This window comes from Mus pahari, chromosome 15 (assembly GCF_900095145.1).
Source record: "Mus pahari chromosome 15, PAHARI_EIJ_v1.1, whole genome shotgun sequence".
Classification (NCBI taxonomy): Eukaryota; Metazoa; Chordata; class Mammalia; order Rodentia; family Muridae; genus Mus; species Mus pahari.
This window is the reverse complement of record NC_034604.1, coordinates 29,374,017-29,398,698: the sequence shown is the minus strand read 5'-3', so window position 1 is coordinate 29,398,698 and position 24,682 is coordinate 29,374,017. Positions and strand designations below refer to the sequence as shown.

Sequence of the window (24,682 nt, the reverse complement as noted above, 5' to 3'; positions counted from 1 at the left end):
TCCTTCTTGGTTTTCTTGTGTTTTGCATAATGTATCTTGGGTATTCTAAGTTTCTGTGCTAATATCCGCTTATCAGTGAGTGCATATCTAGTGACTTCTTTTGTGATTGGGTTACCTCACTAAGGATGATATCCTCCAGATACATCCACTGGGCCAAGTTTTTAAATATACAGCCTGATATCCCATTGTACAAGTTTTTGTGACTTGTATGATCACTCTGAAAAGACACTCTACTTCAGCATGGAGATTAAAGTGTCAATTAAAATGTCTGTCTTGTCCAAAGTGTTTCTTTAAAAACTATTTTTGAATTCATAATTAAATAAAAACTTAACTCTAGATCTGAGTTCTGTACTACAAATTAGAACTGTACTATCTAAACAGGCCCTCGGAGGTCTGCCAAGTATCCCAGTCCAGCAGACTAACTCTCTGTAGGTTGTTTCCTCCAACTCTCCTGCACAGCCCTGTCCAGCAGTTAAAGTACACCATGTTGGGAAGTGTTAAAATAACAAATGGCTTTTTTAACCTATTAGATAACTGAGTCGGGTATTTTAAGTCACTGATATGTAGCTAGTGATAAGGAAAAAGAAGTGTTTGTTTATAGTTTACCTATTTCCAAAGGGTTATGAAGTGAATATTTTGGAGATTTTAATGCCAAAGCGTTTTATGGCAATTAGAATGGAAAAAGAGATGGATAGAAAGATAGGTAAGAGAGTTGTGAGATCCAAAGGCTGAGCTGTTAGGATAGGTGCTGGATCTAAAGAACAAGTAGGAAAGAGAAGATCAGTTTCCTCATGATACACAACAGTCTAGAAAAGAAAGGAGACTTTGAAATGACAGAGAAAGAACTAGACACACTAGGAAATATGTAAAGATATGGAAAGTAGAGTGTTCAGAAGGAAAAAGCCAGAATTAAGATGTTAAAATAGTCAGGCAACCGAAACAACACAAAACAGATTTTTTTTAAGGGAAGGAAATAAACATTTCTATCAACAATCTTCAATTTTATGAAGTTATTAAATATGGTGGGAAGCTGCCTAACTGGAAATTAAAGTAACTGAAATTTAAATCAATTACTTTGAAGAGAGAAGGGTTTCACCTCTATACACTAAATACTCTGTAACTCTTCTTGCTACCTGGAAAACCAACTTCAGGATTTGAAAGTACCATGAAAATTATCACCTAGGCTTGGTGACACCTGCATTTTCTAAAGAAGACAATGTAATACTTGAGATACACTGTAAAATAAAGCTAGTCTCTGTAAGTACACAGAAAATCTTTCCATTAAATCAAGTCTAATGATAAAGTTGGGGGGAATACTATTTCTAAAATTAAAAGACTAAGAATGACCCAACAACAAGGTTAACTTATTTTCTTTGCATGACTCAGTAGATTAATTTAATGTATTTACTAAGAATATGTTAACTTTTCTAAGTTTATTATGTATAATTTTAAGTAAATAAAGTGTCTTAGCTATTCCAAGTTTACAAGAGGAAACACTGAAAGAGGATAAGCTACAATTAGAAGTTGCAGTCTTGATACCTTCATATTAGATGCCTCAGTTTCCAGTTTTGTAAGATGATTGGAATTATCTTCTAGCTCTTGTCGAAGATTTGAGTTCTCCATCTTCAGTGCCTCAACTTGCTTTAACAACTGATCATATGAAGCTGCAGCCATCCTTGGCTACCCTTGGACCTATAAGGTTAAAAAGGATTTTGAAATTCACCACTAAGAATGGAGTAGCTGCTTGTTTTGTTTTGAAGAAAGAGACAAAGGCAGCAAAGCTCTCCAGACAGGAGGAGTGGTGCTTATTCGCGGGCTTGGGCTCCAAATGCCATCATCCCAGCAGCAACCGTTCCAAAGAGGATGGAACACGGGGTCTGAGCTGAAGAGAAACAGGGTTAAAGCAAAAGGCAGAGCCTCCGTCCCATCTGAAGAGATCTGCATTGCTACAGGTGGGATTTCTATCTGGTAAGACTCTTTCAAGGTTAAAGATGACCTAACTAGTCCTGTACATCAAACACACAGAATACAACCACTGATAAAGAATTTGTATAAGTAATGCTGCACTTTAGCTTCTGATTTGGACATGGTTTATAGGCCTTCGGAAGCAGAATTCATGAATGAGACCAGAGTTCATCCTACCACGTTCATTTAATTTAATCTATGGCAAAGTAGTTCTGAAGATTCATGATGCCACAGAACTGTAGCCATTCACAAAGTCAGCACAAAGGAAAACATAAAATCCTGATTGGATGGACAGTCCATCCTATAAGTGGTCAGTATTTAAACTAAAAGATAAAAAGGTTAGGGTAGATGCTCTCAGAAGGAAGACTTCAAAGAAAGGAGAGAAATACAGGAGACAGGAGAGACCACTCAGTACTAAGAGGCCCTTGGCATGGCTGGTCACAGAATGATACAAGGTACACTAGGATTGATCAAGAAAGAGTCAAGAAGCCCACATTCTCTTTTCAGTTTAATGTCAACTCACCTTGGAATAAAAATTAAGAATAAACAATTCTGGATTATTTAACACAAGAATATTATACTGGCTACTCATGATATATGGGAATGGTACAAAATCAGGGACCTTAACAACACATCAAGGGACTCGGATCTAGTCAGTTCTACAAGTCACTGGTGAACTTGGGACAGCCCAGCGATGCCCAAGAAGGGAGGTCTGGGCTGGAGACCATCTACAGAAAGTCTCCAAAGCACAAAGGACAAGCACCTGCACATGGACAAACAGGTCTTAGGCTCGGGTGGTCACTTGTCAGCTAACATTTGCTCCTTTATTACTTCAACTTGCAGCTGGACATTTACCAACTGCTTTAATATAACTTACGGGAACACTGTTAGGAGTCAGCACACAGTATAGACTGAAAAACAAAAATGTGTCAGTAAATAAACTATAAAAACACATGTGTAGTATGACTTAACAAGACCTTACAGGGAAGCCGTCCTTCCTTACACCAACAGATGAGAGTACAGAAGTAAAACATTTCTGCAGGACCAATGAGAGCTCCTAGAGACGGAGGAGTGACTCACAGGATTAACCATTTTTCTGTTTTAGATATGCCAGTAATAAGCAGGTCCAGAAATATACGGCACATTGAAATCACCTGACAAGTGGGGGTCTGACAAAGCTCTAATAATTAAGCTTCAAGGTAATTTATTTCATATACAATAACATATGCTCTAAAACAACAAACAAACAAACAAGGAAAATGAAAAATCAAAGTGTACTTAGGCTGCAATTACACAACCACAAAAAGAGCAAGTGTGCACAGCAGGCAGAAACTATTACAAGTGTTCAGATGGGGGCTGATATTGGGGAGTGCAATGCCCAGAGAGGACAGAAGAGGGCATAAGATCCTCTGGAGCTGGAGTTACAGGTGGCTGTGATCTGCTCAATGTCAGCGTGAGAACCAACCCTGGAAGCCACAGCATGCACTCTTAATGGCTGAAACCCCAGATTTGTTTTGAATGGTAGTCTTTAGTGATTTTCATGACCTCTACTCCCCTAAACAACCTCTGTCACTGAAGTCCTTCCGTTCTAACAATGGAAAAAGGAAACAATAAGACGCTTCATGCAGGAATACTCTACCTTGCAACCTCCTAGGATGTTGATTTGTCACTCCCTCACCTGCAACTGCTCTTTACAAAATTTGTGAACTCATGAATTTACTTTGGGAATACATTTCATGCAATCATAAGAATTTCGTATCAAACAGTGTAACTGGAAAGTCATTCAACAACTTTCTTGTTTTAATTTGGGAGCTGGAGGTGTTGCTCAGTGGTAGACTTCTTGCCTTGAATGTGCAAGGTTCTGGGTTCAATCCCCAGCACCCACACAAGCACAGGGAAGACGCTTATGTGATGACACAATGGCACCATGCCTTGAGAAATGGGAAAAATACTCTCAAAAGCCCGACTTTCCTGAGAGCATGCATGCACCTCAACTTAGTTTTCTATAGGTAAGAGCCCATATAGATCTCTGTTCGTGCCAGAAATATTTGAGGTAGGGCGAAAGCAAGCCAAAAGGGGACTATTATTTAGAGATTCTTCTCCAAATGCTTACTGAAAAACACGGCATTCAAGAAACAAGGCAGGAAATGGAAATGTAAAAGATACATAATTAGGATTAAATGTGGAGAATTCATTATTACTGTTATAAGTCTGGGGTTGCTTTTTTTTAAATAATAGAATTTTAGTTCTTTAAAAATAGACATATCCATGAATACTTTTAGATGATAATGGAATTAATACTAACTAAAAACCAGGCAAATCATAAAAGACCATTAGTCCAAGAATTTTAAAAATTTCAATGAAACAGACAACATGCCAGAAAATATAATTTACCAAATTGACCCCCATAAAAAGATGAGATACTTTTCTAAGAAGATGTACAAATACAATTGGTGCAAGCAAACCCGAACATCTAAGCAGATACCCAACACCCAAGCTTTTGCTTAAAGGCAGTTTCTGCTTGTAACGCCAGCATGGGGGAGGGGGGGCAGAGACAGGAAGGTCCCTGGAACTCAGCAGGCCTGGCTACCCAGCCTAACCTAATCAGGACAGGGAGAGCCTTTCCCAAAAACAGAGTGGATGACACTTGAGGAATGACACCTCAGGATGACTTTTGGCCCACACCTCCCCACACATGAACCTATGCACACACTCCTCAAAGAAAAAGGCATTCAGCCTCTTTCCAAAAAACAAACAACAAAATACAGAGAACCACAGGTGTTTGTCTAGTGTTGCCACTTTTTAACCACAGCCTAGAGATCTTAGAATAATGACTGGGAAAGGAAGAAACAGAACAAAAGAGATCTTCAATGTGAAGATGTAACACCATTAGATTCCAAGTGATATGCTAATTTTAATAACAGATTTAATTCTAAGAATATATCTCATTCACCGTAACAACCAATGCAACCTCATTCCCTTCCCTCCCTCCCTCCCTCCCTCCCTCTCTCTTCTCTAGGCCTCGGCCAGTGACATTCGCTCCTGTCTATTGTCTTCTTTCTCCCTGCAACAGCTATGTATGTTGTCTGGACCAAGTGTGGTTAAGTTCTAAGGTGGCCATCACAGTTAAATTATGAGGTGTCCGTGGGGGGGGGGGGATGGACCTTTTTGGGGGGAGCAGGGTCTCACTGTAGCCGTGGCTGGTCTAGACCTCCCTACACCTGTGTGCTGACATCACAGTCACTGAGCTGCTCCTGCCTCTGCCTCCCAGGGGCTGGGGTTAAAGGTGTACACCGCCATGCCAAGCTGCACGTACTTTTCTGTAAGGGAAAACAACCAATATTATAACCCTTTGTAGGCCAACATGGTTTCTGTTGTACCTTCTGGTCTTTCCAGCAAAAAGGATCCTCAAAAACCACAAAAACGGGAAGGCATGGCTATCTTTAAATAATGCCAATTTATAATGAGGCGATCTATCATGCCAAAAAGAACAGTGACGAGGAAGCTCATCCCAAGCCACCTGATTTTTTTTTTTTTTTACAGTCACTTATTTTCCTTGTCTTCCATTTGATTGCTTCTCTCTTTTGAGACTATAAGTTCACACTTTCAAAACTGTACTATCACTTTAATAGTGTCCTAGGAAACAGGAAATTCCCAATACTAGAAAAGAATAAAGCATGAATAAGTGGTGTTTATTTCAGGAATGAAAGATTGGTCAACATTACAAGAATCTGTAGTGAATACTTTACTATCAGAGAAGGCTTGAATCAAAAATTCCATTTTACACTCATTTATATAAAATTGTATATCAAAAGAGTATATAGTGGTCTTCTCTGTAGGAAATCAATTATTTTATAATATTCAACCACTTATTTTTCACTGAACAGAAATGTAATTATAACCCAACTGTACTTTATTTATATTAACTTGGGAGACTTAAATTTCTATGACACTAAATTATACTATGTCTCAGGACTCTCCATCCAGCACCCTAAGTGAAATTCCCTAAATTATCTACCAAGAAAGAACATATGCTTTCCAGAGCCATTTAGTCTCTTTTTCCCAATTTAAGTTTATATGCATAAAATATCACGCATCCTTTATGCAGCTAACATTTTCAGATTATTAATACTATTAATTTTAAGTTTTTCTAGCACATCTACTTGTATAAACTAAGGACACATTTATCCTCTTGTTTCTGAATATTTACATCTCATTTCTTTTTATCGTATTATTACCTTGAAAATACAAAATGTTACATAAATTATCTTATTCCTGATTTTAAGAGGAACAATTTACAAGTTCAGCATTTAAAATGCTTAAATTTTATAATAAATACTTAAGCATATTTAGGGACTTTCCTTCCATTTAAAAGTTTTACAAGAGGTTGCTATAGTGGTTTGAATATCCTTAGCCCAGGGGCAGTGGCACTCTTAGAAGGTGTTCCATGTTGGAGTAAGTGTGGCTTTGTGGAGCCAGGTGTGTCACTGTGGGCATGGGCTTTGAGGTCCTATACTCAGCTCCACCCAGTACAGAAAAGAGCCCCCTCCTGGCTGCCTGAAGAAGACAGTCTTTCCTGGTTGCCCTTGGATCAAGATGGAGAACTCTTGGCTCGTCCAGTACCATGCCTGCCTGCACACTGCCATGCTTCCTGTCATGCTGATAATGAACTGAACCTCTGAAACTGTAAGCCAGGCCAAATTAAATGTTGTCCTTTAAGAGACACTTTGTCATGGTGCCTGTTCACAGCAATGAAACCCTAATTAAGACAGTCGTTGGATGTTTTTCCTCTCATAGTGTATGTTCTTCTAATGCTGAGCCATCCTCCATTACTGAAACAAATCCCACTTGTTCATGCTTTCTTCTCTTCAATTTTTAGTATTTCAGTATTTTATGAGACCATGTATGTATGTATGTATGTATGTATGTATGCTTTAAGATTTTTTTTTTAAAGATTTATTTATTATATATAAGTACACTGTATCTGTCTTCAGACAAACCAGAAGAGGGCATCTGATCTCATTACAGATGGTTGTGAGCCACCATGTGGTTGATTTGAATTCAGGACCTCTGGAAGAGCAGTCAGTGCTCTTAACGGCTGAGCCATCTCTCCAGCCCCATGCTTTAAAGATTTTTAATGAAGATTATGCTACATCCATAAAATGAAGTGGTGCATGTCTCATTTTTTAATGTAGTCTGGAACAGTTTGAATACTAACCTGTGAAAATCAGCTAGGACTGAAATCAGAAAGTTCCCTCTGGAAAGAAAGATTCTTTTTTTTTTTTTTTTTTTAAGATTTATTTATTTATTATATGTAAGTACACTGTAGCTGTCTTCAGACACTCCAGAAGAAGGCATCAGATCTTGTTAAGGATGGTTGTGAGCCACCATGTGGTTGCTGGGATTTGAACTCTGCACCTTTGGAAGAGCAGTTGGGTGCTCTTACCCGCTGAGCCATCTCACCAGCCCGGAAAGAAAGATTCTTTAAACTGTTTAGAAATGTCTTCAGCAGGTAAGTCTTCTTGTACTTTTTATCAACTTGTCTCCTCTAGCTGTCTAAGCATATTGTCAGCACCGTACATATTCTGCCATTTTAAACTTCTTCGTCCTTTTTTTCTCCTTCATATTTGTCTGGTCTTTTTGTTCCTTCAGTGACTTCTCTACAACGAGTGGTAAATATGACAAACCTTGGCCTAACTGCACTCTATTTTACTTTGACGTATTTTGTCTCTCCAGCTAAGGCGTGTGTGCACGTACACACACACACACACACACACACACACACACACACACACACACACACACCTTTAAGAGCCAGTCCTTTTACTGTCACTGACTGCTGCCTTTGAGACTGGCCACAGACTGTGTGGAAACTACTAGCATTAACTTTTGAAGGTTTGCTTGGTACTCAGGAACCTGACTAATTTTCATAAATCTAGAAAAAATTTGAGAGTACCTTTGGAGTGTGTGCGTGTGTGCATGCGTGCTTTAACATCCTCTGTGGATGCCAGGCTGTTTCCTCCTCTGCTTTGTTATGATGCATCTTATTCTTTTAGGTCCAGATCAGCTGCCTCATACAAAGCCTTCCTGACATTTCTAGTTCACACTGCACACTCCTGCCAACGGAGTGGTAAATATGACAAACCTTGGCCTAATTGCGCTTTATTTTACTTTGATGTGTTTTGTCTCTTCAACTAAGGTACGCAACACACATCTTTAGGAGAGGTCTCTATGTAATGCATAGCTTCTGTAATTCCAAAAAAAAAAAAAAAAAATCCCAATTCTAGTCACATAGAAGATAAATGCATGAGAAAAAGAACAGACATGAAATGCCCTTTCAGTTACAGAAACAAACAAACAGAAAGCAAAACAAAGTCAAAGAAAAACAAAAAGATAATCTTCCATTAAAGCATAATGGATTCCTCTCTGTGGCTACATAATGGAATCAAAAAATATTTGATAACTTCTTAACCATACACTATCAACTAGTATTATAAGGGGTGGGGGTTAGTGATATAAGAAACCTTTTCCTATCAAAAGTAGTCACGCCCCTTTCACTCTGCGCTGACGGCACCGATCATGTCAGACTACAAAGCCAAGTCAGTGGGAAGAGATGCAGCCTCCATCTAAGTCAGGGGCAAGCCCAGCTGCTGGTTTTCACTTTCAGAGTACACTGGCTAGCAGGAGTTTGGCTCTGGTACCTATCCTTTTTACAAAAAGAAAAAAAAAAAAAATCACCTTGGAAAACGACTTCTGCTTTGTCTGTGTGTCCTTTTATGTGTTGCTGATTTTCATTTCCAACAATGGTCTGGGTTGTGCTTGAGTCACAGGAATCTACAGATATGAACCTTTTGGAGACAGGGTCTCTGCATAGTAATAAAGCTAAGATAGCGTATTAAAATGGGCTCTAAATCAATGACTGGTGCAATTTAAGGTCATGTGACTAGACAGACACAAGTAGACACATAGTAGGGATACTGTCTAACAATGGAGACAGCTGTGAGGTAATGGATGTCAGCAAGCATCAAAACTAAGAAAGGGGCTGGTGAGATGGTTCAGTGGGTAAGAGCACCCAACTACTCTTCCAAAGGTCCAGAGTTCAAATCCCAGCAACCACATGGTGGCTCATAACCATCCGTAACAAGATCTGACTCCCTCTTCTGGAGTGTCTGAAGACAGCTACAGTGTACTTACATATAATAAATAAATAAACCTTAAAAACAAAAACAAAAAAAAACTAAGAAAGGCACAGCTCTTCCTTGGAGCCTTCAGAAAGAATCTTTCTAACACGCTGGCCTCCAAAAAAGTAAGGTCACGGATCCTAATGTGCTAAATCACCAATTTGTGGCGCTTTGTTAAAACAGCTCTGGGAAACTATTATAAAGGATAAGCTAATATGTCCCTTGTTCTGGTCACCTGGAATTTGGGGGGCAGGAGGCTACTCCTAGAGAAGGACCCATCAGGCTGTGTGTGCCACCCGTTCTCTTGGCTCACAACTGCTTCATCCATCAGACCACAGCAGACATCAATACAAATATATTCCAGGAAAGAAAGGCAACAGGTGTGGCAGAAATGAGAATATTAAAAAAGGAATACCCATGTCTTTCCATTTGACTATCATACTATTTATTTAAATATTTAGGGATCCTCAAAGAAATAGAAATTTCCCAAGAACCTCATGATGGAAGAAGCAGAGGGAAACTTGTCTCCTGGAAAGAGATTCCACATAGTTGAAAAAACCTTTTAGATCACAGAATTAGACTGAAGTCCAGACAAGGACAGGTCACCCATGATGGTAGTGGTCATATATCCTGACCTGAACTGCTTAGATGTACAAATCCTACCATCATGGGTGACCTATCCTTGTCTCAATTCACGACAGAGAAGATGGATGAGGGGAGGGAGTCACTACACCTTTCTCTTCCCATTGTGGCCACACTGAAGAAGTCTTCTGCTTCCAGTTTCAGTTTGGAGCTTTCAGTTGGCTTTTAATTGCTAAGGATGGGTGACCAGACCCAACTTGGGGTACAGGTTGTGACCAAGTTCAATAACAGGAATACTAAACATATATATGTATCTCTATATCTATCTGTCTATCTGTCTATCTGTCTATCTATCTATCTATCTATCTATCTATCTATCTATCTATCTATCTATCTATCTATCTGTCACACACACAAAGAGACACACAGACACGCACACTCCACACACACTGTATAGAGGAATCAAGGAAACCAGGGAGGGAGAGATATAAACACCACTGTGCATGTGGTTAGATAGTATAAGGAGGCTGGGGGTTGATTGGAAAGTCCATAAAAGGTGCTGCAAAAAGTCTAAAAGAACAAAGAGTAAGTTCATCTCTCAGTTTCTATCATAGACTAAGTGTTAAGTAGTTAATATACAGATAAACACTCATTCACAAAAGAATAATTTTCAAAATTAAGTTTTAAAATGCTTCAGGGAAAAAAGCTGTGTTAGGACACCTGTGGCAACAAAATGGCAATCCAGGAAGCTGGCGCACTGTCACCTCCCAAGCCCATGAACACATGGCTTTCCTGGCTACAAGGACGCTGCAGAGGGGATTAGTAAGACCTGTGCAGCAACTTCTTCTGAACTCTGGCAGAACCAATGTTACCACTACATAGGTCCTCAGAAGTCAGGAAAGGACATGTGACACAGAAGCAAAGTATCAGGTTCAGCGGGAGAGGAATGACAACAGTGAGGGTAAAGAAGGGAGTGAAGCAGGGGAAGAAAGGCAAAAATGAATGTTTCTCTCCAGCTTTTAAGACAAGCAGTATCTCTGAAGCACCTCTTCACTGTACAGGGGAAATCACATCAACTTCTGACCACCAAGAATGGACAATAGTAAATTTTGTCTTAACCCATCAAGTGGGCTGCAGCTGTGGCTCAGTTGGGAGGGTGCTTGCCTAGCACACATAAAACCCTGGATTTGATCCCACCACCATATAAAACTGGGTATACATCCAGAATCCCAGCAGTAGAGTTAGAAAATCAGTGATTGCTCAAGGCTATCCTCAGCTACATGTGTAGTTCAAGGGTAACCTGAGCTATAACAAGAGCCTGTCTCAAAAATAAAAAAAATAAATCAACCAACCAACTAATCCCCACAAACACATAACAAACCTACTAAGTTTGTGGTAATTTTTTACAACAGGAACAATGCCACTATGATGACCACGTACTTCTGTTAGGACTAAATTCCAATGACATTTTCTTGGTTCATGCAACAACCTTCAAATGTTTATGCAAATTCTCTGACTCTACTCCTGTGAAAAGCCTAACGTGGTTTTTTTTGTTTTTTGTTTTTTGTAGGCTAGACTCAGTAGCTTCCTGAGAAAAGAAGAGTTTTCTCACACTGACAAGATGCTCCTGAACTTGTGCTATGTAAGATAGCAGCATACCTAAGACAGCCAGTGAGTAGTCGTGAGTGCGTGTAGACCACTGCAGTCTGAGGGAAAGTAGAAAAAAGGACACCCCCCCCCCCAGTCTCCAGGACAGCAATCATGAATATAGGCTGCTAGACAGCTGTTAGCAGCGCAAAGTCAGTGGGCAGGAAGTAAAATGGATAGGTCTTTCAAAATGGCAGTGAGTTAAAACATTTGGGTAGCACACACAGGACATGTAAGCAAAGAGAGCAGCTCTCAGAACACACATGATCACCCAGCACTACTGGGGACAGACGGGAGCACACCTGAATGAAGGGGAACGAATAAACAACACGTAGTGTGTACATAACAGTATTCCTAGCTTCAAAAGGAAAGAAGCTAAAACCTAAGAGATTAAAGCATGGTATAACTTAAATGATATTTGAGGACATTATGCTAAATGACTTGAGCCAGTCATAAGAGGTCAAATATATGAATCTTTTTATAACAAGTTCCTACAACAGGTAACTTCACAAAGGTATAAAGTAGTGAGCTGATTGCGTGACAAGAGGCAAGGGAAATGGGGCTTTAATGTTCTCAAAAGTTTCCACAAGAAGAAATTCTGGAGATGAGAGCAGTTGTGGATGCACAGTGCATTCAACACCACAGAACTGTACACATAAAAACGCTCCTGGCCCCACCACAGAGCCTCGTCATGTAGCATGAAGGCTGTGGGGTTCAATCTCCAGCACTGCAAAACCAAGACATACTCTGACACAAGAATGGAAGAAGTGGAACCAGAGAGAAAGCTCTCCTACATAACATACCTCAAACAACAATCTACCCTTTTCCTGCAAATCAGAAAGCATTTCAGGTAATATAAACCTTAAAAAAAAAAAAAAGGTGCCCAAGGCTAGCTAAAGCTACCAGTGTTCAGCGTGCATTCAACCTAACAGTTTACTTTGTGTCTCATAAAGGTGCCTTCCCAGGGTTTATTTGGTTCTTCATCACCTTCCCCAGGTCTGGCATGTGGCTGGTACGCTGATGAATATGTACCTCGTATACATCCTCAGGGGTTCCTGACATCCTAAATCAAGTGCTAGCGCACTGCAGACGCTGGTGTAGAGGGCTTCACTCGGACTCACCCTCCAACAGGAAACAAGATTAGAGTCACAAAGCGTTTAAACATGTACAACTGTGATACTAGTCACAGCACGGAAAATCAGTAAAGGAGAAAAACAGTGGAATAAAAACCTACATTGTAATTCATGCAAACAAAATCGTGAATAGCTCTGATTTAGTTCACAAAACATACTTTTGATTATTTAATTTATGAATTTCTAAATAGGTCACATAATACTAGATACAGTAATTAGCAATAAGTAATTTTAAAGATTACAAAAGCTCAGTGAAATACTGAACATTACACTAATTAGGAGTGATCTTTTCTTCGTCTTCTATTTATTTAACTTCGAAAGATGCTGCAATCTAATATAGAAATGTTTAGAAGATTGATTTTTAATATGCTAATGAATGGAGCTGTCAAGATGGTTCCACCGGTAACAGTGCTTGTCATCCTGCCTGATAAACTGAGTTTGATCCCTGGAACTCACATGGTAGGAGAGAATCAAGTCCAATTAAGTTGTCATGTTACCTACACACACACAGGAACTAAATAAGCAAATAAATAGATAAATGTAATTTAAGCTATAAAATCTTTTCTAAAGCACTCTTATAGTTAAAAATTCACAAGGCTCTGGTGGTGTAAGTCTTTAATCCCAGCACTTGGGAGGCAGAGGCAGGTGAATTTCTGTGAGTTCTAGGCAGCGTGGTCTGCATAGTGAGTTATAGGACAGCCAGGACACAGAGAAACCCTGTCTCAAAAAAAAAAAAAACAAAAAAACAAAAAAACAAAAAAAAACCAAAAACATTCAAAGTCATTTATGCAAGGGTTCTTGTCCACAGGAATGACGCTGCTTTTCAAATCAATTGCCATATACTCTTTTGTATGTTCTATACTGAGACATTAATAGTAATTTTATAGAAGTAAAATGAAATATACTTAAGCATTTATCCTTACACAATAGATGACTTTGGGTAATGTCACATACCCAAGTAAGAGAACTGGGAAACACATAAAATGAAAACCATGCTACATTCGCTAGTTGATTAAGTGAGGTAATATCTATGAAAACGAGAATTTAATAAGCTCAAGAACTACACTCAGATTCTGGGGACTGGATAATGTTAGCTATTAATTTACTTGTGATAGCTTTACTCCTAGTTATGGTTTCTATCAGATTCAAAAGCTATCCTAAGTACTTTTAATCCTGATATTAACAATCACATAACATTAAAACATAAAACAAAACAAAATTCAGGAATAAAGTTAGGCCTGGCATACTGGGAAGGTCTTATAATTCTAGCACTTGGAAGGCTGAGGCAGGAGGATCTGAAGTTTGAATCTGCTCTGGGGTACACAGTAAGTTGCAAGTCAGTCTGAACTACACAATGAGACTGTCTCAAAACAGCGACAAAGAGCAAAGCAGAAATGAATAAACTGTTCTAACTTGTCAATGAAATTTTATGTCATATTATTTAGTCAAGTAATAATTCTTTATTATTTTGAAAAACCACTGAGACAAAATTGGAAATTCTCTTAAGATAACCACATAAATTTAAAAGGGACTGTCTTGGACACTACTCCTAGAGGGCTCCACAAAGCAACTGCTAGTCTAGTTCAGGGCATCAGGAGTGCAGGAGGTTGCCATAGACATACACAGAAATAAGGCAAAGGCTCAATCTGCAGATGGACACTTTTAAACATCTAAGTAAAAGTACAATTCAATGTCATTAAAATACTTTATACTGAGTATATCTTATGGATACTCAGTAAATTGACATACATCTAAAGTAGTTATCTGTAGATTTTATTATATTAAATTTAAAAAACAAAAGAGAAATACAAATTTACTTAATAAATATAGGTTTCAAGTATCAGGATTATAAAAAATTTACTGCCCACAATTTTTCACAAAGTAATTTACATTCTAAAGTGATTTGATCTCAGATGATCTAATTAACAGCATAAAAGCTAGACAAACAAAGGGAAAGATCCAGTTCCATACATAATGCATTAAGATTTCCTATAGGATTTATATTAAATCAAACCATCTGGCATCTCTCTTGTGATATAAAATCAAAGCGTTTGATACAATTTACTGCTAAAATATTCATAATCTGATATATCTCCTCCTTTAAAAAGCAAAATATGTGGTTTCTCCTATTTGGGGGAGAAGCTCTGAGCCGTCTTGTATGCGGTCTGCTACTGAGCGTTTCATCTGCTCAGGGGCACTTACTCCTCTGCAGTTGTCTACAGCACAGCCCTGCTGCAGTCACCTCGACCACTGCATTCTGGAGCTAACAAAGACATTGGTATCTCTTTGCCACCCTATTCTCAGCGAGTTCACTTATATGTTGTACAAAAGCAGGCACATTACTATTGAACAATATTTCACCAGTCAATCAAATCATCACTTGGGCTCTGCAGTGCATGTCCTTTTTCCCTCCCATCCTTGGGAACCCTTTCTGCTAGATTCCACAGGAACCATCAGCTGCAGCTTTGAATGCCCACTCTTGGCTACCACTGCCTGTGTCCTTGTGGCCAAGGAGGGAAAGCTGCCTTTCAAAGGGCCAGGGCTTTCTCTCCTCGCCATGAATATGCTCCATTCTTTGTTGTCCTCTACTCGTTTCCTTAGATACTGTTATTCTACTCCACTGTCAACAGGCATTATAAAAAACAAAACGGCTTTCTCCCCAGCCTCCCCTTACCACTTCTACCCCTCCCCCTTTCTTCCTCTTCTGTCAAAATCCCAGGATCAGAAGCACAGGAAATTCATCTCCTGTGCTGCAGTGGGGGGTGGGGGAGAGGAGTGGGACGACGCCCCTGCCTCCCAGGCTTGGCATGTGGCAGCAGAGCCCGAGCCAAGGAAAGGTCAACGGTTTAAGGCAGTCCACGGAAAAACCACCTCCTCCCTCTCTCCCGTAGCAAACCTGGCCATCACAGCCCAGCCAGCACCTACCCCATTTTCGAGCCCAGCAGCACCTCCATTCTGTCTCCAGTGACACCCCGGCAGGCTGCGCCAATACAGCCACATGTCGGTCACGTGTGCCTACGCCCAGCCAATCTGCAGGCTCCTGACTGGAATGGGGAGCGCCCTGGTCAGCATCCAGCGGATTACACAGCTGCTTCACGCTTCTGACCGCGCTTCACAGCAGGACAGAGACCCACCCCACTGCACCGCACTGCACTGTCCAGAGGAACACCAAGCCTCCTGAGCACCTTCAAACCCCTACCTCGGCAAACCCTGAGAGCCTGACGCGGACTGCCTCTCATAACCAGGAGCTCCGCAGGGTGGAAAGCCCCGCACGCGGGATGCAGGATACTGACGGTGGGAGGGGCAGTAAAGAGATTTCATTCCCATGATTCAGATGCAGCAGAGAAACATAATTCTAGTCCGCGAAAGACAACGAATAACTTGACATTGGAAATCATTAACTTATTCTGTAAATTAACTCTAATTACAACTGTATTTATAGGACAGTTACCAGAAAAGCCATGATGACAGAGCAGAGTGACTTATGTCTGACCTCAGAGTTCCAGCCTGGACTAAATGCTTTTGCTCCTCCTACCCTCTAACTAGTCACTTGACCTCTTAGTGATTAGATTTCTTCTTTTATAAAATGAGAACAAGCATAAAATAGGAGTTGGTATATGCAGAGCATATTTAAAGCACCCTCAGGCATACAGTACATGCTGTTAATTACTACCGACCCTATTGCATACTCTTACATTTCATTTACTGATTTCTGAGTTAAAAGGACAAGATTCACATTAAGTTCTAGTATAAAAGTCTAAACTAAGCTTGGTTTAAAAGAGGAAATTTTTAAGAACTGATTTTGAGACAGGACCTTTTGCAACCAGGCTGGTCTCACACTTAGTTTATGAGGAGTGGCATTGAACCCAGGGCTTGTTATATGCTAGGCAAGCATCTACCAAATAAGCTGTATCTCTGCCCTAGCCCCTATCTACTTACGTGTAAAAATAAACGAAACTTTAGAGTTTTAAATGAAGTAGATTCACTCTAACTTCTTGTATTTTTTTCAAATATGATGAGAAGCTGTTAAGTAGCATTTATGAGGCAATTCCACTTCATAAGACATTATATATAGTAGTAGAAAATGAGGGGCTGGAGAGGGTGTGGTGGTGAAGAACTATTCTGCCCTTGCACACACTGCCTGCTCACATATGCCTGTAACGCCATAGCCAAGGCCATCTGACTCCCTCTCCAGACTTCAACAATGCACTCATGTGCACAGAACCACACACAAATACACAAATAAAATAAAAATTAAATCTTAGAAGCAAAACATAGTTATTCTTTTGAAGTTGAGATTATGGAGAATGTGTTCTTTTTTCTTTTCTTTTTTCTGTAGACTGACCACACTGTAACTGTAATTAGAATTATACACTAAAATCTTAACGTATTTAGAAAAAAAGTCATACTGAACAAAGGAAACCCGTGAATCGCCTTGACTGTATCCTAAGTGCCTTTCATGAAACGGCTTGGTTTTACAAAGACTTTTAAGATCTTCTAACTGGAAGAGTCGCACTCACTCTGTAGGACTCACTGTACAGTCATCATCTGTGACACACTCAGAATTTCTCATACTTGACTGACCTTCCAGAAAGAAAAATTATCTTGTAAAATCAAGAATGTACTTTAAAAGCTCCTCAAAACAATTTCCTAATAGTCTATGAAACAATTAAGCCTAATCCTTTGACTCAGGCTATGAGTTAAAAGTAACATAGACTTTAAGAAATCAGTTGATAGTCAAAACCTGTCTATATGTTTATTACATGTACTACTAGCAGTTAGTGATAGAGTGACCAAGGGGCGCTGGAGAATGAACCCACTGCCTCTTACACATGGTTCACCAAATGACTACGTCTCAATGAAAGCTATGCTCATTATATGCTCCTGAACCACTACAGTTCAAGTACAAGAAACCCAAAGACTTTTTTATACTGTAATCATGCGGCATCTGAATTATTAAAAAAACAAACCAAAACAAAACAAAAACCTCAATTGTCCAATAAAAGCCTTTTTAAGCCAACTTCCTCAAGACTGAATTCTATCTTTAAAAATTACTGTTTTTTAAAAAACAACAATTAACAACTTAAACAATGATGATATGTTTTGCTAAGTGTGAAATAATATATATGTACCAGGTGATTATATATATATATATATATGAATGAATAGAGCTCCTATATCTATATTCTATGCTAGGATTGCATTATATATACATGGATTGGGGCTACAGAGATGTCTCAGCTGTCAAGATCATTTGATGCTGGGGTCTGGATTCCAGTACTCTTGTACAGCTCACAATAACTTACAACTCCAACTTCAAGGAAACCAGATACCAGATCTTTTGGGACCCACAAGTACCCTCACCTACACATGTGGACACACACTCACACAAATGGATGGAGTAATAAAAAATAAAGATAACTTTTTTTTTTTTTTTTTTTGGTTTTTCGAGACAGGGTTTCTCTGTGTAGCCCTGGCTGTCCTGGAACTCACTTCTGTAGACCAGGCTGGCCTCGAACTCAGAAATCCGCCTGCCTCTGCCTCCCAAGTGCTGGGATTAAAGGCGTGCGCCACCACGCCCAGCTAAAGATAACTTTTATCCAAAATAAAGCACTGAAATAAATTTTATATCAAGACTTTTAAGATTTCATTTTTTTCAGAAGTACTTCTAATTTTAAATATATGTTCATTTTTGTTTGTTTTTAATAAATGGCTTCATTTGTAAGTGCTATTTAATAGTGAATTAAATTTAACTTTGAAAAATTTGAACCTTAAAAAAATTATGACCACGCTGGATGGAAGTAGTGCACACCTGTAATCCCAACACTCAGGAGGCAGACGCAGGAGGACCTCTGAATTTGAGCCCAGCCTGGTCTACAAATTAAGTTCCAAGACAGACAGGGCTACAGAGAGAAACCCTGGCTCAAAAACAAACAAACAAACAAACAAACAAACAACAGACAGATAGATAGGCTTTTTACAAATATATTTAATACATACACACACAACCAAATAAGATTAATAGACATTTTTAGTTTTCTTTTCTTTTTTTGTTTTTTTAAAGATTTATTTATTTATTATATGTAAGTACACTGTAGCTGTCTTCAGACACTCCAGAAGAGGGCGCCAGATCTTGTTACAGATGGTTGTGAGCCACCATGTGGTTGCTGGGAACTGAACTCAGGACATTTGGAAGGGCAGTCAGTGCTCTTAACCACTGAGCCATCTCTCCAGCCCCTGACATTTTTAGTTTTCAATTGTATGTTCTATATATTCATCAAGCCCAATTTAAGACTCACAGTTTAGGGGCTAGAGAGATGGCTCAGCGGTTAAAGAATGCTTTTCCAGAGGACCCAAGTTTGGTTCCCATATAACAAAGTTCACACTGTCTCTAACTCCATTTCTGGGTGATCCCATGCCCTATTCTGGCCTCAAAGGACACCCATTCAAACATGGTGCAATCGCGCGCGCGCGCGCACACACACACACACACACACACACACACACACACACACACACGTCAGTAGCTGTTTGCCACTTCTCTGAGGCAGAGAAAAAAAAGAAAAAGTCTGCCTGGCAGGCAGAGTCAAGGCAGGTCAGGGTCTGTTGGCAGATTTCCCAGCCTGTAGAGGGATGTCATGGTAAGAGGAGGTGCACTTGAGACTCAAGGCGAGGGGATGAAGATTCTTTTGACCTTGATGGAAGGAACAGGGAGGTTTTTGGGTGAGAACAAATGCCTTATGCATAATTTCAGCAAAACTGTTTCTGTTGGTTTATGGCTTTGCTTCCTACAGTACTGTAGTATAAAAAGGCTATGAGAAATACACTCAGGGCTGGAGTGGTAATGACCTGCAGCCCTCCCATGTCTGTCTGTCTCTTGCATCTTTTTCCATCTTTCCTACAATCATCATCCCTCCTCCCTCAGAGTACCATTCAACTTCATACCAGACCAGTACATACATCTTATTAAAAAACTTGACAGTTTAAAGAACTGACAAGGACATTAATGGCAGTAATTCTTTTTTTTTTTGGTTTTTGGTTTTTTTCGAGACAGAGTTTCTCTGTGCAGTCCTGGCTGTCCTGGAACACACTTTGTAGACCAGGCCGGCCTTGAACTCAGAAATCCGCCTGCCTCTGCCTCCTCTGGTGGGATTAAAGGCGTGCACCACCACGCCCGGCTAGTAATTCATTTTTTGAAGTGAGTTAGAATCAATACTCCTCTTTGAGAGGCTTAGTTGACTCTTGCTTTAATGATAAATTCAACCATCTCTTTACAAAATTCAAAAAGAACAGATTTCTGCTTACAAAGAGATATATTTCCACGGTATATGATGCCCCTTTCTGTCCTCTGGCAGGCACCAAACATACACACGATACAGACACATACATCTAGGCAAAATATTCATGCACATAAAAAATTAAAAAACAAGAGGAAGGGATACAGTTCAATGATAGTGCTTACCCCTGGGTTCAATTCTAGTACCACCAAAATAAAAATGAGACCAAAAAAAAAAAAAAAAGAGAGAGAGAGAGGTATTTATACTGTAAAAAATATTCAGCATTATTACTAACATGTTAAAAACTTTACGACTGTTAAGAATAGGTTGTTTAACTGTACTTCTGATACCTTTCCAAGATAATTAGAATATTGTTGAAAGCAACAATTACAGAATTCATGTAACATAATAAAAATACAGACCATTTAAATTTTATATACAATGCCAACTAACTTTGGGGGTTGAGGGCTAGAGAATGAACCAAGGCCTTGTGTACGATGCAGTGTATCACTGAGTTATAACCTAGGCTACGCATTTTCTCTTAACATTTTAAAAAGCAACTTTATTTTTTTTTAAGATTTATGTATTTATTTTATGTATATGAGTACATTGTAGCTGTACAGATGGTTGTGAGCCTTCATGTGGTTGATGGGAACTGAATTCAGGTCCTCTGCTCCCTTCGGCCCCACTCGCTCCAGCCCAAAGATTTATTTATTATTATACATAAAGGACACTGTAGCTGTCTTCAGACACACCAGAAGAGGGCATCAGATCTCATTACGAATGGTTGTAAGCCACCATGTGATTGCTGGGATTTGAACTCAGGACCTTCAGAAGAGCACTCAGTGCTCTTAACTGCTGAGCCATCTCATCCAACAACTTTATTTTTAATTATGTTTATGTGTGTAAGTCTGTGTATGGATATGTATATGTGCTTACAAAAAAGAGCTGAGGGTCCAACCCAGTACAAAAATACTTACCTACCATGAACAAAGCCTTTGATTCAGTCCCCAGTAATCAAACAAAGAACTCTGCTCCCCAAATCTTAATGCCTGTTTCCTCATAACCTCCATTTTTAAAGACACTCCATGATAGCCTCACCACCACTCTGCTCTTCCAGCTTTCTATCACACACCACGGTGTTCTATATGTACTCAAAGCAACTGAAATAGAAAAGGGCCTGTCTATACATTTATTAAACTGTCTTCTCATTGTTTCCCCAACTGGAACATAAACCCCAGGACAGGAGCCTTGATGTTCCTGCCCTTGTGCTTCTCAGATCTGCACGTTAATGTCTCACGTGTTTTGTCAGTGTATGAGCATACACGACATGATGATAACCACAGACAGCATCAGCTAGTGAACCTGGGAAGGACTGGGACGTGTGTAATGGAAGCTTCAATCATCAGCTGATTCAAGTTTTATATGGTTAAAAGATGGCAGGTCAGAACACACCTAGCTTATCAAGAGAAGACTGTAGAGAGTGACAGTGACAGAGGCAGCCCCGAAGGTGCTGAGGACAGAGAGGTTGATCTTACCTATTAGGTTCAACTTTTAAGCTTCCTTCTACAGGTAATGGAATACATATTTTTAAATAAAGAATAATGTATGATTAGAGCAAAATGTACAAAAAGCAACAGGACTAGTGCCTCTTCCTACTCAAAAGGAAAAAATGATAAGAAATTATATCCGCAAAAAATACAGCTAAGTGTAAAGGTTGAAAAGTATTTTCAACTGGAAAAACATGTTTATAAGAAAAAGAATATAATGTGACTATAGTAGAAATTTTATTTATCAACTTAAATTCTTTTTTCTAAATTCTTACTATAGTAAGCTATTAAAACTCCAGAGTCAAGGCACATAATAATCTGCTCTTTCTTAGGGAACAAAATTTGTTACTAAAGTCTGAAATATATTTCATAATTTGGAATTATGATCCCTCTACCACTGCACATTCTGTTTGAGTATTTTAGCTATCTGGGGTCTTTTGTACTTTTGTATGACTTTTAGAGCTGTTTCATATTTCTGTGAATAATTTAGAAGATCTAATGACATTATTAGCAGATTCAGAAAAACAGCTAAAAAAAAAAAAATCACAAAATAGACTTCAGACCACAAAACCAGGACAATATAGGTACAAAGACAGACAGTGTGTCCATGGGACAGAATAACAGGCAGAAAATAAACCTCCTGGTTTTGACAAAGGTGTCAAAAAAAAAAAAGTGCCCTAAATAAAAGACATTCTCAAATGGTTCTGGGAAAACTGTGCAGTCACTTGTCCAAGGATGGATCTAGACCCCAATTGCCTACCGTACCCTGCAGAAAAATAAATGCAAAATGAGCAGAAGACTTTAATGCAGGACTTAGAAATTAAGAAGAGCTAGAGAAAAAAGAAATAAAGCCCTTCAAGAGAGAAGCAGGGGCAAGGACTTTCTGACAAAATTATCAATAGCTCAGGAAATAACAGCAAGGACTGATGGGTAGGTTTCATGAAATTAAAAAGCTTCCACACAACAAAGAGAACAGCTTACAGAAGAAGAAAAAGTCTTTGCCTACTAAACTAGGCAAGGGCTGAACATCTAAAATACATATTCTTTAAAAAAGACTCTTTTTTTTTTTTTTTTTTGGTTTTTCGAGACAGGGTTTCTCTATGTAGCCCTGGCTGTCCTGGAACTTACTCTGTAGACCAGGCTGGCCTCGAACTCAGAAATCTGCCTGCCTCTGCCTCCCAAGTGCTGGCATTAAAGGCATGCACTACCACACCTGACTCTTAATTAAACAAAAATGCCCAATAATCCAACGAAGAGATAGTGCTTAAAAGGAGAAATACAAATAGAAAAAAAATATGCATTCAAAATCAACATCCTTAGCTATGTGGAAAATGCGGATAAACACTCAGCTGGGAGCTGGGTAGAGCACCTGCTGCACACACAGCTTCACAGGTAGAGAGCGTGCCTGTGCATGAGCACCAGTACCCACAGTAAAGGCTGAGTGCGTTCGGTTGGTCATTAGGGAGTAGACAGGACCATGTCAGGGCCTTGCTTTCCTGGACCAGGCAACACGAGGGTGTGTGTGTGTGTGTGTGTGTGTGTGTGTGTGTGTGTGGCTGTTAATACCTAATAGCTGCTGAGAGAGAGAGAGTCAGTTTGTTGGTTTAATAAGGTGACCCACGAGAGCAGGCCCCAATCCTACCACTGTACTAGCAGGACCACAAGCTGGATTTGATGGAGACAGGAGGAAAAGGAGAAGTTATCATACAGTTGGGGAGGGGGGGGGAGGGATGGGAGTGCTGGCGGGGATGAATATGTTCAAGTATATTGTATAAAATTCTCAAAGAATTAATACAATTACTTAACAATATAAAAACTACTGAGGGCTGGTGAGATGGCTCAGTGGGTAAGAGCACCCGACTGCTTTTCCGAAGGTCCCGAGTTCAAATCCCAGCAACCACATGGTGGCTCACAACCATCCGTAACAAGATCTGACGCCCTCTTCTGGAGTGTCTGAAGACAGCTACAGTGTACTTANCTCACAACCATCCGTAACAAGATCTGACGCCCTCTTCTGGAGTGTCTGAAGACAGCTACAGTGTACTTACATATAATAAATAAATAAATCTTAAAAAAATTAAAAAAAAAAAAAAAACTACTGAAGAAAAACTATTTACATAACCTGTCAAGCATAACACACAAATTTATAATTGTATCTGTAGCATGCCTTTTCCTGAGAAGACATAAATGAATGTCTACTTTACCCATATTCAGAGGGCATTGAAGACCAAAAATGAGATTCCATCCAAGACCAGTTAGGGGTACCAATGAGTTTATCATGTTGCTTACAGGAGAAAGAGTAACAAGAAAGTCAGGCAGCTGGACCACTGAAGAGTCCTAGCTGTGGGGGACAAGTTAGGTCTGATGGGCACTACAGAAAGGCTATGACTGAACACAGCCAATCAAAATGAACCATCCCATGAACTTCCAACACAGAATTTCTACCCTACAAACCCTGCCCCGACACCCACCCTTGAGTCAAACACTGACCAACCATGTATGTTAGGAACAGCAAACAAAGGCCACTAGCATACACATACGGCATACTGCCTTCCTATGGCATACTCCTGAATAGTCCAGCACATCTCAAGATATATGCAGCTGGGCGGTAGTGGCTGGTGACTGGAACCTTAGGCAAGCAACTTCATTATGACCATCACAGATCCAGCTGCCCACCCTACTGTTGTTTGTCTCTTTTGTTCCAATTCTTGTCCCCAGGCTGATCTGATTTCACCGAAACCCCCATACTTCACCTATCAAGTGCTGCAATCCCAAGCACAAGTCCCCATCTTTCCGTTCTGGTGCCATAAGTGTGGGCTAACCTTACCCGCCGAAGGTCCCTTGCGCCTGTCACCTCTGCAATAGATTCTATCTGGCCACTCCTTCCTTATCTTTTTACTTAGTCTTTTCTCTCTACATAATCTCTCCTTTTCTAGTAAGCCATCCTCACTCATACACACCCTAGTATTACTAATCTGTACAAATCCCTCCTTGATATTAATTTCTGTCAAAGACACGGCCAAATTCCATCTGCTTAGTAATATTTGACAAAGCTGACAGACTTTATCTCTTTCTTCTTAGACATACTTCAAGTCCGAGCTTTTATTTCATGTTCTAATGGTTTTCCTCCTCCTTCTAAGTTCACTGAATAGCCCTGCCTCTTCTGTAGGTATAATGTTATTGTGCACCGTGAAGATTATCCAAGTGTTGATTTCTGTGTCCCCCATATTTGGTTGCAATTTTTTTTCTGTTTTTATTTTTTTTAATTAAATATTTTATTTACATTTCAAATGCTATCCCGAAAGTTCCCTGTACCCTCTCCCTGCCCTGCTCCCCTAACCACCCAC

At 39.6% G+C, this 24,682-nt stretch overlaps 1 protein-coding gene across 17 annotated transcripts in view; it reads right to left on the bottom strand.

Moving 5' to 3' along the window:
• The window catches only part of Apc (APC regulator of WNT signaling pathway), a 95,972-nt gene that overhangs the window by 55,137 nt on the left and 16,153 nt on the right, over nucleotides 1-24,682 (bottom strand). For 3 of the 17 annotated variants that reach the window (XM_021214709.2, XM_029546869.1, XM_029546884.1), the window contains exon 2: nucleotides 1,540-1,692. The exons of 6 other annotated variants lie outside the window; for them this stretch is intronic. In XM_021214709.2, the coding sequence (XP_021070368.1) occupies nucleotides 1,540-1,674 (135 nt within the window). In that variant the 5' untranslated portion in view covers nucleotides 1,675-1,692. Of the gene's footprint in view, nucleotides 1-1,539; nucleotides 1,693-15,433; nucleotides 15,589-24,682 lie in introns of those variants that run through there. 8 more of the 17 variants (XM_029546874.1, XM_029546885.1, XM_029546878.1 and 5 more) reach the window with 6 other exon arrangements.